The sequence below is a fragment of the Lactuca serriola genome, chromosome 4 (genome assembly GCF_051521515.1).
Source record: "Lactuca serriola cultivar US96UC23 chromosome 4, Lser_US96UC23_V15, whole genome shotgun sequence".
In the NCBI taxonomy this organism is placed as follows: domain Eukaryota; kingdom Viridiplantae; phylum Streptophyta; class Magnoliopsida; order Asterales; family Asteraceae; genus Lactuca; species Lactuca serriola.
In genome coordinates this window covers 131,512,189-131,526,750 of record NC_136411.1, presented here as the reverse complement: position 1 = coordinate 131,526,750, position 14,562 = coordinate 131,512,189, and the positions used below count along the sequence as shown (strand labels likewise).

General features: G+C 37.2%; 1 protein-coding gene across 1 annotated transcript; it reads right to left on the bottom strand.

Moving 5' to 3' along the window:
• Positions 1-9,462: 9,462 nt before the first annotated feature.
• Positions 9,463-13,134, bottom strand: EMB1006 (Pentatricopeptide repeat (PPR) superfamily protein). The gene is made up of 3 exons (XM_079039995.1): positions 12,805-13,134; positions 11,111-12,079; positions 9,463-11,018 (listed from the first exon to the last, which is right to left on the bottom strand). The coding sequence occupies exons 2-3, from the start codon at positions 11,983-11,985 to the stop codon at positions 9,698-9,700; spliced, it is 2,196 nt and encodes a 731-aa protein (XP_078896121.1). The 5' UTR covers positions 11,986-12,079; positions 12,805-13,134; the 3' UTR covers positions 9,463-9,697.
• Positions 13,135-14,562: the final 1,428 nt, after the last annotated feature.

Here is a 14,562-nt window from a genome sequence, read left to right as displayed (position 1 = left end):
TAATGTATACTCTTATGATGTATATATTATTGGGCTTCGTTGTTGGATTGGTTCATTGTTTCCCATTGCTCATGACCCATTTACCAATACCAATGTGGACCCAAAAAAAAAAAAAAAAAAGAGCTCACATTTAAAAAAACATTATATAATTTTTATTTATATTAATATCGTTATATTTTTTAACTAAATTAAAATTTTATAATCAGATAACCTTAAAAAATTTATAAAAATACTCAAAATTATTAATAACTTAGCTATTTTAACCAAATTTTAAGAGATTATCAATTTTAGTCGTCAAAAGCTATGAATCATATGTGATTTTACCAATATTACCTATAAAATTCATTACAATGGGCTATGAAATCGGTATGCTTATGTTTTTTATTCTACATTCTTAGTGAACTTTCTGTCTGCTCTTGTTCTGTTGACAGGGCTCGACAGTATATACAACATGGATGTATGGGTAATCTCGCGTATTTGGTGGACACCCGAATTAGAAAGGAGGTTTCAGTTTCGGATGCACCTGTGGTTAGGGAGTTCCCAGATGTGTTTCCAGAGGAACTACCCGGTGTGCTTCCTGAGAGGAAAATTGAGTTCCGGATTTATTTTGGTTTTCAGTACGTTCCCGATTGCTAAGGCGTCATACAGATTAGCACCACCAAAGATGCAAAAGTTGTTCTCTCAGTTTCAAGAGTTGTTGGGTAAGCAGTTTATCAGACCAAGCAGTTCGCAATGGGGAGCACCGATTTTATTTTTGAAGAAGAAGGATGGGTCTCATCGCATGTGTATAGACTATCGAGAGTTGGACAATTTGACGGTGAAGAACTGTTACCTACTTCCACGGATTGATGATCTCTTCGATCAATTTCAGGGTGCATATTAGTTCTCCAAGATTGATTTGAGGTCAGGATATCATGAGATGAGGATTAGAGAGGAGGATGTGGAGAATACAACGTTTTGGACCCGTTATAGTCATTATGAGTTCGTAATGATGCCGTTTGGGCTCAACAATGCGTCTGCGGCATTCATGGATTTGATGATTCGAGTATGCAGGTCGATGCTCGATCGATTAGTAATTATTTTTATTAGTGATGTCCTAGTCTATTCCAATACCAGAGAGAAGCATGAGGAGCACCTTTGAGAGCTCTGGGAGTTTTGAGGTGGGATCGGTTGTATGTCAAGTTCTCGAAGTGTGAGTTTTGGTTGTGGGATGTCCAGTTCTTGGGGCACCTCGCTAACTAAAACGGGATTCTGGTTAACCCGGTCAAGATTGAGGTTGTTATGCAGTAGGATGTTCTGAAGTCTCTCTCGAAGATCATGAGTTTTCTGGGTTTAGCAGGGTATTATTGGAGATTTATTCAGGATTTCTCCAAGGTTGCGGTACCCCTCACTTGTCTAACGATGAAGGGTATGGATTTTCACTAGAGGCTGAGCAGTAGGCTGCATTGGAGACTTCGAAACATAAGTTATGTGAGGCCCTAATGTTGATCCTCCCTGAGGGTGTCGAGGATTTGGTTGTATATTGTGATGCATCCATTCCAGGGGTGGTTCTTATGCAATGCGGGATGGTTATTGCTTATGCCTCTCGGAAGTTAAAGTCGCACAGGGTGTGATATCCGATGCATGACTTGGAGTTGGGAGCGGTGGTGTTTACCCTCAAGGTTTGGTGGCACTATCAGTATGGGGTCCGGTGTACAGGCGGTTTGACATGGTCAATGATTATGACTGTGAAATTCTCTATCACCTAGGAAAAGCGAATGTGGTCGCTGATGATCTAAGCCACAATTCAGCTAGTTCTTTAGTTGGGAACTTATGTATGAGGATTTCGATCGATTCACCACTGTTGGATTTGATTAGGGAGGCTCAGGCCAAGGAAGTCAATAAGGAGAATTGGAAGTATGAGCGAATTAGGGGTAAAATTGACAGGTTTTCTTCCGACAATCATGGATTGTTGACCCGGTGTGGTCGGGTTTGGGTACCAAATTTTGGTGGGATCAGACAGACTGTGTTGGAGGAGGCACGTAAGTCCAGATTTTCGATACACCCTAGAGCCACCAAGATGTATCGAGATTTTCAACTTAGTTATTGGTGGTCGTGTATGAAGAGGGAGATATTCTGGTATGTTGAGAGGTAATTGACATGTCGGATGGTCAAGGTCGAGCACTAGAGAACACATGGCAAGTTTCAGCCTTTGGAGTTTCCCATGTGCAAATGGGAACAGATCATTATGGATTTCATCACCAAGTTACATTGAATAGCCAAGGGGTTTGATGTGATTTGGGTCATAGTGGATCTTCTGACCAAGAGTTCCCACTTTATAGCTATTCGGGAGAGCTCATCGACCAAGAAGTTGGCCGATGTTTATATGTGTGAGATTGTCGCCCGACATGGTGTTCTGGTTTCTATTGTATCAAATTGGGATGTTTGGTTCACTTCTCGATTTTGGAAGAGGTTCCACGAGGAACTGGGTACGAGGTTGAATTTTAGCACTGCTTATCATCCGCAAACTGACGGCCAGAGTGAGCGAACCATTCAGACACTTGAGGATATGTTGAGAGCTTGGGTCATAGATTTCGGTATGAATTGGGACTCCTTTGAATTTTAGCACTGATTATCATCCGTAGACTGACAGCCAGAGCGAGCGAACCATTCAGACACTTGAGGATATGTTGAGAGTTTGTGTCATAGATTTCGGTGGGAGTTGAGACTCCTACCTTCCCCTAGTTGAGCTTTCTTACAATAACAGCTATCACTCCAGTATCAGGGCACCACCGTCTGAGCTTTTCTATGGGAGGAAGTGTCATACCCCAGTCTGTTGGGGAGAGGTCGGTCATAGGGTCATGGGGAAGACCGAAGTAGTTCTTCAAAAGATAAAGCTCATTCAGCAGATCAGGCAGAAGTTGTAGAGAACTCATAGGCTGCAGAAGATTTATACTAACAGGCGTCGGTTGGAGTTGGAGTTCCAGGTTGACAACATGGTTTTACTGAAGGTATCACCCTGGAAGGATGTAATACACTTCAGAAAGAAGGGCAAGTTGGGACCCCAATATATTAGGTTGTTTCAAGTGATTTCCAAGGTTGACAGGGTAGCCTACCGGTTAGAATTTCCTGAGGATCTCAGTCAGATTCACAACACCTTCCATGTTTCCCAACTTCAGAAGTGTGTGGCTAATGATTCAAGAGTTGTTCCTTTGGATGATATTCAGGTTGATAATCATCTGAACTATGTTGAAAGACCACTGTCGATTTTGGATAGGAAGACGAAGGCCTTGCGCAACAAGGTGGTATCATTGGTCAAGGTCCAGTGGCAGCATCAGGAGTGTTCTAAGTGGACCTAGGAACCCAATGTTGAGATGAGAGAGCATTAACCAGAGTTGTTTGCAGCAGCGGACTTCGAGGACAAAGTCTAATTCAAGTGGGGGAGAATTTTAATATCCGAATTCTTAAAGGTATTTAAACTTAATGTATTTTGGATTTTAGGCGGGACCATGTCGTGGTGAAGGCATCCCACGACGTGGTGATGGTCGATGTATCGCAAATTTTAAATGATCGTCACGGCATTGCAGCCTATGGCCACGGCATAGTGGTTGTTTAATGAGAAACCCTAATATTTGGGGCTTGCGTCCCTATTTAAGGAAATATGATGGCTATGGTTGCTCACCCTCAACCCCCAACACATTCTCTCAGCCTCCAAGCAAACCCTAACCTCCATTTTTTTTTCTCTAAGCCTTTTGTGTTGATTTTTGGGGATTAGAAGAAGAAGAAGGTGTCATTTTTGGACTTGGATTCAGCAAAAAAATATTCTCATCATCTTGTTGTGCATATTCTAGACTCTTGTAAGCCCTCAAGTTATAAGCTTTTGGGTTTTTGTGCGTAGATCTAGGTTTCTATGCCTTATTCTTCATGTTGGGACTCATTAGAGTGTTGGGATTCCATAAAGTTGTCAACTTTATGGATCCCCAGAGTCCCTTTTGTGGTTAGGAGTGTTAGATGTGGAGTTTTATAGAGTTTTTAACTCCTATATGATATCATGACCCCTTTCAATACATGCATGCCTATAAAGAAACGATTTAGCTGATGTTATCTTGTCGAAGTAGTTTTCCATATTTCTGTCCAAAATCGAAATACACACAATATCAATTAATCTACTAGTTTACTTTTCACAAAGCTATATAAAATTAAACATCTCATCTAACAAATAACAAACAAAAACTACAAATATAAAACTTCATAAATTACAAGTCTATTGTGTTAATATTCCAACTTTAAAAATAAACATTAAAAAAATTAAAGAATGAAACTCATAATTTATAAACTAAGTTAACATTCTAAGGTTCAAAAGTTGTAACTATAATCACGTATTCACGTGATTCACATCCACATACATTTAGAACATTAGGGTTTGTAATCTTAAAAAAACAAAAAAATAAAAGTTAGGTTATAAAATTACCTATAAGAAAACAAAGAAGAATCCAAGTATTCAATGTCTTGTGTGGCCCACAAGCTTGAAAATAATGAGTTTTTGTAGATTGTGGCGTCACCTTGATGAATGCTAGTGGTGACAGAAAGAGGGGGGGGGGGGGGGGAATCTTTGTTACATGGCAGGAGACAGAAGATAAATGGCAAGAGGCAAATTGCAATTTGTTTCTTTCTTTCTTGCTTTACGTGAGTGGCAGGAAAAAAAACAACAATAAATAATTATAGTGGGCTGGTGGGCTTGATGAATATTTTAGCCTAATGCCCCTAAAAGCCTTAGTCCAACAACATAAATAAAAATTAGGCTGGGGAAACATATATTGTCTACACATTTTTTTTCAAAAATTCAACCTACTCTAATGTAAAAAAAATCCGTTGGGGTCACCTCCCCCTACATTGAACGTACGTTTGCCCGTGTCTGTATGATTACATGTGTGTTGATTATTGATTATTATTGGATATATCGGAATGTTATGGTTTGTTGGGTTGAGACGGTCCTGCTTTGTGCTGGTTCAAGATACCCAGGGCAGTACAGATAGACTAAAGGCCTACGAGGCGGTCCAGTCAGGCCGAAGGCCCGGAGAGTAGTCCAAATAGGTTGTAGGCCCTGCGAAGCAGTCGAGTCTGGTTGAAGGCTCATATATGCATGTTGTTATATGTTTAGTTGTGTGTGGTACTTTGGGCAAACTCATTAAGCATTGGCTTACAATTTAAGTTTTATGTTTCAGGTACTTCAGATGATCATGGGAAATCAAAGGCGTGATCCTGCACATCCTCCTGGTTTTATGTTATTGAATCCTGAAGATACTCTAATTTGTGATTACTACTTTTGAGAGCAATGTTTTGTAAACAGTTGTGGTTTCTGGTTGGGGTTTAAAAATGAAAATTTTACCTTGATTTTTGATACATTACAGCAGCAGTCATATGTTGACTAGCTCCTGAATCATCAACCCAGTTACTATTACTAGATAAAACATTATTACAAGTTATACCTACCATATTAGCATTGGCAGTCACATCCTCAGGAAAACTGGTTTCCACTTAAGAGGGAGATGACCTTAGAGTACTGATCAACAATAAGAAAGTGTTGATCAACCTTATCCATAGAGCTTGTAGAGGAACCATAAGACTCATTCACATATGAAGCAACAACAAGAACATTTCTTGAAAACTTGTTAGTAGTGTTAAAATCATTCTTACGTTTAAAATCTTTTGGAAACCCAATTAACTTGTAACATCTCTCAATGGTATCACCTTTGAGACCATGGTGTTTATATTGAAAAACTTGGTTTCTTCCTTTAGATTTTCTAGAATCATTGATTTTACCTGTAAAAGCAGAAAATTGAGTCTGATTAGAAGTCATAGTTATAGAACCATGCTTCTAATTATACTCTTCTCTCGATACAATTGAAAAAACAGTTTTCAATTAGGTAAAGGGTCGAGAAGTATGATTCTTGACTTATTGAAAAAGTCATCTAAACCACTAAGAAATTGCATAAGTTTCATTAATTTGGAATGATTATTAAACTGGGTTGCAGCTTCACATTTACAATCAGTTAAATTGGTAAGGCCATCAAATTCCTTCCAAAGGGCATCAAGTTTGTTAAAATAATCTAAAACACTTAAACCACTTTAAGTAGGAGAGTTAGTATGTTGATGTAGATTAAACACAACAAATCCATCAGCTTTATTATAGGTATCAAACAACTCGGTCCAGATATCAAGAGCAAATTCCAAAGAAGCATGTCCTACACATATAGACTCAAATAAAGACCCTAAAATCCAAGAACAAACAATAACATTTACTTCATCCCACTTAAGAGACTTAACATGATCATTCTTCTGTTTAACAACAATACCATCAACAAAACCAATTTAATTTTGAGCCTTCATAGCTCTAATCATAGTGCTCCTCCGAATCCTAAAATTTTCAGTTCCAAGAAGTTTAAATTAATAATAGTGGTAACTATATTATCAGAATGATGCAAATAAATAGGATCGTCAAAATCAACAGGACCAATTTTACCAGATTCTCCATTTTCAGGAGCAGGAGTAGGACCAGTCATATTAACAAAACAAGAAGTAAAACAAACATACCAGACAATGATCTACAAAAAAACAACACATAGAGATCACAACAAGGATGCACAGAGAAAGAACACTAGGATTAACCCAAACAAAAGAGAGAAAGTATTTGTGACTTACAGTAATCCACTAAAGCTTCGCAAACTGCATAGTAGTTCCGCTAGATCAAAGAGATCTAACACTGAAGTAGAATGATATCCAAATGCCAAGAATCACCCTTGTTTATAGAACTCATTTGCAAGAGTTTAGTATTGACCGAAGAATCTTGGTGTTGGACGTTAGGATAACAATAATTACCATATGCGTTTACTGCCAAGCTCTTGTTTACTACTAAACAGCAGGACAATGAACTACCGGAGATGACAACACCACCAACAACGATCTCACAAGAGACGAATACCTTTAATCAGGCAGATGAGATGATTAAAGATCATAAAAAACAACAAGAACGGTGTGATGGGTTTTACATAAACATATAATCCTATGTGTGCATGCAACCCTAACTTGATCTATGTCTTCTCTAATTGAACATATCATATAAAGTAGAACATGTAAACCTTAGACCTATAGATAATAATTAAAAATCATGAATAAGGGTTAAGAAAAATACCTTTGATTGTTGTGTAGTAACAACAATCTAAAACCCTGTAGATCTCGTAGCTTGAGAGCAAGTATCACAAGTGTAATCCCTCTAATGAATGACAAATTCACTTAGCAAGAAAATAATATGTGAGAGGGAGTAGGAAGCTACAAAAATAGGCTACAACTCTCTAGGGTTTCAAGTGGCCATTTTTCATCAAGGGTATGGTTCCTTTTATAGTGAGCTAACTTAGAGCCAAAGTTAGGGTTAAGAGAAGGAAACCCTAATTGCTTTGCTTAAGGACCAAGCAAGCCTAATCCCTTCCAAAGCCCTTGGACGAAAATTCTTGGATTTATCTAGAAGTTTTTTGTCCAAGCCTCTTACGGGTTCTAGAGCTTCTTTCCTCAACTATCATAAATTACCAAACAACCCTTGTACTTTTAATTAATTCAATTAATCCCAAAACTAATTCCAATTAATTTTTGATTAACTATTAATTAAATAATATGATGTCTAATTTATATATTTTTTAGATAATACATTAATAAATCATTCATTTCAATTTATTAATCAAATTAATAAATTCTTCCTTTTTCTCAATTGATCATCATGTCTAGTTGCTAGTATGAAGGCAACCCAAAAGGACCGTGCTATAATCAATTCAATGACATACCAATTATAGTTATGAGCTTAGACACCTAATCCAATACGATGAACAAATCCAAGAAAAATATAGAAACCTTAGATCAATCAACAAAAAACTTGCAAAACACGACAAAAACCTAGAACGTTCAAATGAACTGCCGATCTAGACTAGACACAGAATAACACGAACTCAAGAACAAAGACGAACGAGATGAACCTCACTATGATGCCATGAAAAGAACACAGAATAACACGAACTCAAGAACAAGACGAACGAGATGAACCTCACTATGATGCCATGAAAAGAACACAGAAAATTGACAGCATCAACAATTCTTTTATTGATGATAAGAATCAGTTGGTTTTGCAAGATACTTACAATTAGGGATGAGCAAAAGAACCGACCCGGCTGGAACCGGCCCGAATCGGAACCAACCCGGGAACTGAACTTGGTGGAAAATAAGAACCGAACTAGACCGCCAGTTCTACCGGTTCTTGTCGTGTCTTAAAATGTTGGAACCGATCCTCGAAAAATAGCAACATACGGTTCCGGTTTTTGCCGGTTCTACCGGTTCCCGGTTCCAAAAATCCACAAAAATATCGTCCTGACCCGACCCGACTGGTTCCATCGGGTTCCGGTTCCGGCCAGTTCCCCGGCCATATGTTCATCCCTACTTACAAAGGAAACCTCACTACGAAACTCTCAATCACTAAACCTAAACTATACAAGAACAACGATTACATGAAGAAGGCAACATGAACAAACCCTAAAAGAAACCCTAATCGTCTGAAGAGAACAACGAGAGCAAAATGTAAGAGAAGACTATGTGTTATGAGAACTCTCAGCACAATAACACATTATATATCATAGGTCATACATCGGGTATTGATATAACTAGCTTGTTCGCATGTTCCACATTTTTGAGTGATACGAGCCACAACCCATCTAAAAGAAAGATTTAACAAGAATCACCCTCCTATAACAATTCTTCATTAAAGAGAACAATATACACAAAAATAATAAATAATAATTAAGTAAAATAAACAAGAATGATATGTGAAAAAGGATATAACAATGAACAATGAAAAGTTTGAACAAAGATGCTATATAATTCAACAGAAGGATAAGACAAAATGGAACCACAAAATAGTCCTACCAAACAATAAAAATAATTCATCTGATGCTATTCAGCCCATTAGCACTCCAGTACGAATTGGGCATGTGATGATTTCATTAGGAGATCAAATCTTGTGCTATCCCTCTTACGAAATGTTGGGGCTTATCAAAAGTGTAAGATGTCAATTTCATGTTGGGCCTTGTGTGCGCCATGGAAAGCCCAACCCATCCCAAGCTATGAGAAACTCAATACCTTTAAATAGTATAGACGACATTTCATCAAATCTTGAAAACATTTTGATGAAAGTTCCAAGTTTCCACCGGACCACAGATGACCATGTTATGTTAGTGAGATATAGAATAGGGCAAATCGCAAAGAATAGAAACGCACTATACTCTCCCTACCAATATAGGTTATGTACTTTATCTTTTTACCAATAATAACAAAATACTTGTATTATTTACCCGTAATGGCATTGTACTTGCCTTTTTTTTACCAATAAATAATGCCCAATGTTACTTTACTTTTTACCCATAATGTTGGGTACAAGAATCATACTAAGAATCAAATTTAACCATATTATGATTCAAATTTACCAAGTATTACAAAATCAGATTAGTAAACCAAGGCACAAATACCAAAAACAACAATTCCTTTACTAAATCTAAGTTCCTAATTAAACAAGATAGATAAACTATAGGGAAAAGACACTAACTTAACACTATGAATGGGAAGATTATAGAATATAACAATGTACATACAAGACAGAAAAACACAATCAAAGGTCAAGATCCTAAGATCGCCTCCGCTCAACCGAATCCGCACCACTATCCCGAGACCATTTTTTCTTGTTCTTCCAAAACTCATCCTTTTTTGCTTTCTTCTTAATCTTAACCCAACCCAAATTACTACTAATTATCCCCATAATCGCACTCTTATCCTTCTTATTCTTAGTCAAAGCCTTCACATCCAAAATCGCCCTTAACTTATGATACGATTTCGCATCCGGCACTTGCCCACTTTTCACCATTTGTTTATGATAATAAAACGCCCTCTTAAAATCCCTAACCCTAACATACGCATAAATCATAGTTGAATAAGTAATCGAATCCGGTTTCAACTTAAGCACCGCCATCTCCTTCAACAACTGTGGCAAATTACTTTCACGCCCTCCACGAGCATATGCATTTATCAACATATTATAAGTCATAACACTTGGATGCAAGCCAATCTTCCCAAATTCAAATATCACATCCCGAGCCTCACTATACATTCCTTTTTTAGCAAATCCATCAACAAGAATGTTGAATGTCACACGCGTTCCTTCGATTCTATCACGAATCATATTTTTCCAAATTCTTGTTAAAGATCCGGCGTCACCCACACGCCGAAATGCATCGAGGAGAGCCGTGTAGGTTTCAATTGACGGTTTTACCCCTTCACGTAACATGTTTTGGAACGTGAGATCGGCTTTTTCATGCCACCCCGTGATCGAGTACGCGTGGATTAGAGCAGTGTAAGAATGTGATGTTGGTTTTATACCGAATTTTTTCATTTTTAAGAACGCGTTAGCAGCTAAATCGCTTGATTTTTGACGCCCATAAGCACTAATTAAACATGTGAATGATTTAACATCGGGGTGTAAACCGGTTTCTTCCATTTCGATCATGAGTTTTTCAATTACTTCTGGTTGCATTCTTCGACTGTATGCATCGATTAAAATGTTGTATGAGGCTGTGGTGGGTTGGATACCTTTGGATTTCATTTCTGCAAATAGACCTTCGGCTTCTTGAATTTGGTTTGATTTGCTGTATGCGTTCATGATTGTGTTGTAGATGATTGCATTTGATGCGATTCCTTTTTTCTCCATTTCTAATTGGATGATTAGGGCTTCTTTCTTTAAACCCTCGTCACAGAAGGACTTTATAAGAGCACCCATCACTTCTAAACTCCATTTTAGTCCTCTCATGTTCAGCATCTCAAAAAACTCCCATGCATCTTTGGCGCTGTTGCCTTTTCTTCTCATGATTGTGATCATTATTGAGCATGTGACATGATCTGGTTCTATGTTGTGGGTTTCCATCATCTCAAACAATCTCCAAGCATCGTCATACCTAAAAAAACCCAAAATTACAGTATAAAAAGGAAAAACCCAAAATCTATTCTATGCTATGAAACAATGAATTTAGACAAGAAAAATGAATACCTTCCACAAACAGAAAGGGCTGAAATCGCGGAATTATATACATGAACTTGCTTGAATTCGATGGAATTTGGTAAATTATTGAATAAAATCAGTATCTTGTCACCCATTTTAGCTCTTCCTAACACAGGAAACAAAGCTGTATACGCCCAGGGAGTAACCAATGAAGGCTCTTGTAGATTCATCCATTCTAAGAAATATAAACTACACATTGTTAATCCCTCTTCCTGACCCATCAACCCTAGCACTTGTACACAATCTCTTTCACTTAATTTTCCTTCAAACGGAGCTAAAACCTCACCCAAAGTCACATTCTCGGGTAAATTCCTGGCAATTTTAAGAAGTTCGTTGACATAATTACTTCCATTACTAACCTCATTCACAAAGGCCCCGCTTTCTTCATATTCTGTTTCGGATTCAGCAATATTGATATCTGGGGTTCCGTGTTCTTCTATTTCAGATTCAGGTTGTTCAGGTTCGGTGTTGGTGTTGGTGATGGTGGGGGAGAGATGCCAGGAAGAGCGGCGGTTTTTCTGGAGAGTGAATTTGCCTTCGAGGGGAGGGTCTGGGTTTTGAGAAGATGTTTGTAATTTGAAGAATTTATGAATTGGGTCGGTGATTGATTCATCTTTTTCGGGTGGGGTTTCTGTATGTGAGTTGTTTTGTTCTTGTTCTTGTTCTTGTTCTTGGAGGAAAGGAAGGAAGATTGAGACGGAAGAAGATGGAGGAGGGTTTTGATTCGGAGGAGAAACAGCAGAGATTCGGACGCGTTTTTTGAGCCTAGATTGAAAGGTTTCATGGAGGTGAAACCGAGAGGAGGAGGGTGAGAGACCGAAAAATGTTGAGGCTAAAGAATGGTGATTGAGGCAGACGGACATTGTTTTCTCCCAGCTTAGAGCTCCGCTTTCTGATGCTGCATTCAGAAGGGCAACTCCAACAATTTGAAAGATGAGAACCGAAAATTGTTTATACCTATAACACATACATTCCAAGGATGCTACAGTTAGAAACCAATAATGTTGAAATAAGATCAAAATTATGTGTGTTATTCATTCAATAAATAACAAAGAATGGATTCAAAAACCAATTCAAATGTTGTATTGCAAAATTATTCGGTATCAATTGGTAAATCATCCATCAATAACTCAAAAGACTTAGTTTCATAATGTTCTTAAACAAGTATTTTGTGATATTTTGATGTACCTAATACACCTTACAATTTAGAGCTCACAAACCTCTGTTATTTCCGCTCCATCCACATCTACCTACAATCACCTTAACACCCCCAACTCATCATATCCCTACCTACCCACACCCACTCCCAATCCCCCCCCCCCCACACACACACAAACACCAACCCCCACAAACACACACACATACAAACACAAACACATACATCCATCCTATCACCGCTACCGTTTTCTAAAAATGAGGACCGATAGACAAATACATATCTAAACGGGTCTTCTAATTTTCTAAAACTGAAAATGAAAAATGAATAAGTTTTCACTAAACTCGTTTTCTAAATTTTCCAATGAAAACTAAAAATAGAAAACGAAAACTGAAAAGGGAAAACGAAAAACGAAAACTGTTTTTCTGTAACTAAACGCGGCCTTAGGGTTTTAAATTGATAGAAGAACACACAACCACACACATACACAAAAATCAGATGAAATCAAATCTATTGTTCTATATACCTTATGATTTCAATTTCACCAACAAATTAAAACCATGGATTCAATTGTGATGAAATTGATTGTGATGAAATCGATTCTGTAGAATGTCGATTACAACCTTCCAAACTGCACTTGATTTTGTTTTTGGATTTTCTTTGCAATTTCCAATGAAAAAAATAAGATGCGAGATTCACGGGACTAGCTGTCACATTGCTTCTTCATTGATGATGTTTGGGCGGAAGGAAAAAGGAAAGTGGATTATGATGGTGGGTAGCGGTGGGAGGCGCAATTCTTAAGAAAAATGGAAGGCGGTGGTTAAGGGCAGTGGTGGAAGCAATAGGTAAGGGCAGAGGTGGTAGTATCCATGGATGTTTAATTTCTTTTACTTAATTTATATAATTCATTTTTATTTGATTAATTCTTTTTTTTTTTGGAACAACACAATCATCCTAATATATTCTAAAAAAATTCATCCATCCCACCACTATCATACATAAACCGGGTCAAGAATCACATGTTGAGTTATACAAATAATGAATAACAACGTAACATCAACTTGAAAAACAATAAACTAAAAACAATTTAATCGACATTCTATTTGGATTTTTAAATGATTATTGTGTAATTTTGATTTTATATGACAATTTGTATGTTTTTATAATTATTGAGAAACTTCATCCATCACAGTATTGAACAGCAGGTTAATATTGTCATTTTTCATCATTCAGCACAGTCAATCAGATGTACAATCAAACAAATGGTTTCTTTCCCAGTCAGAAAACTTTCTCATACAGCACTTTCCTAGACAGCACTTTCCCGGACATAAACTATCAAACGGAACCTTAGAGTCTCTCAATAGGTAAGAACCAAAAATGGTGTAAATCAAAAACTCCATGCTAATTATTATTATTAGTAACAAAGGTGCGTGAATAATTGTTGTGAATGATTGTTTTGATACTCACAACCCTCGAACTTTGCATCACAACCACTCTAATTCGATTTTTTTTTTTTGTGTTTATCGACCTACACCACAACTACATCTTCAACCTCCCACTTCTCCATAGACCGTGTATCCTTCTAGAAACTCCACTTCTCCGTCTTTGTGTATAACTGTATTACCTACGATCTTCAATTTCGTTTATAAGTGTTAGCGTTCTCCATTTAATGTACCCATAAATTCCCCTATAAATAACCGATTAAAAACAAAAGGCCTATGCTTTTTTCTTGCGATTTCCTCATATTCTTCTTCAATTTTCGTTGGGTAATGGGTTTCTTTTATAGGGTTCATTATTTGTTACAGAATCGAAGGTACACAACGTCTAATTTCAATGAATTTTGGTTGATTGATCGAGTTCGGTTTTGAAGTCAAAGGACTATTGAAAGATTTTCTTAATTTTGATTTCTCCTTTGAAATCATTGATCATGAAACATCGATTAGCAGGATTTGAGTGGGTTTAATTTCCACTTCCATTCATTTTTTTGTACTTCATTATGGTTTATTCTTGAGTTTATCTGGTTCATATTTCATGGCATGGGGTAGAGAAAAGAAAATGAAGATATGTAGTTTATTATCCAAGTCTGGAAATACATAAGAGGGCCTAAAGAAAAAAAGAAGAAAAAGAAAAAGAATTTAAAGATGATCTAATGAAATATTTGTTTGATTGAGGGATTCCTAATGAATGTTGTTTATGCTCATGATTCTCAAAAGGATTGACATATATACTTTTGAATCACATCTTATCAAGTCACTCTATAGTGATTGGTTGAATGGTTGTGAAA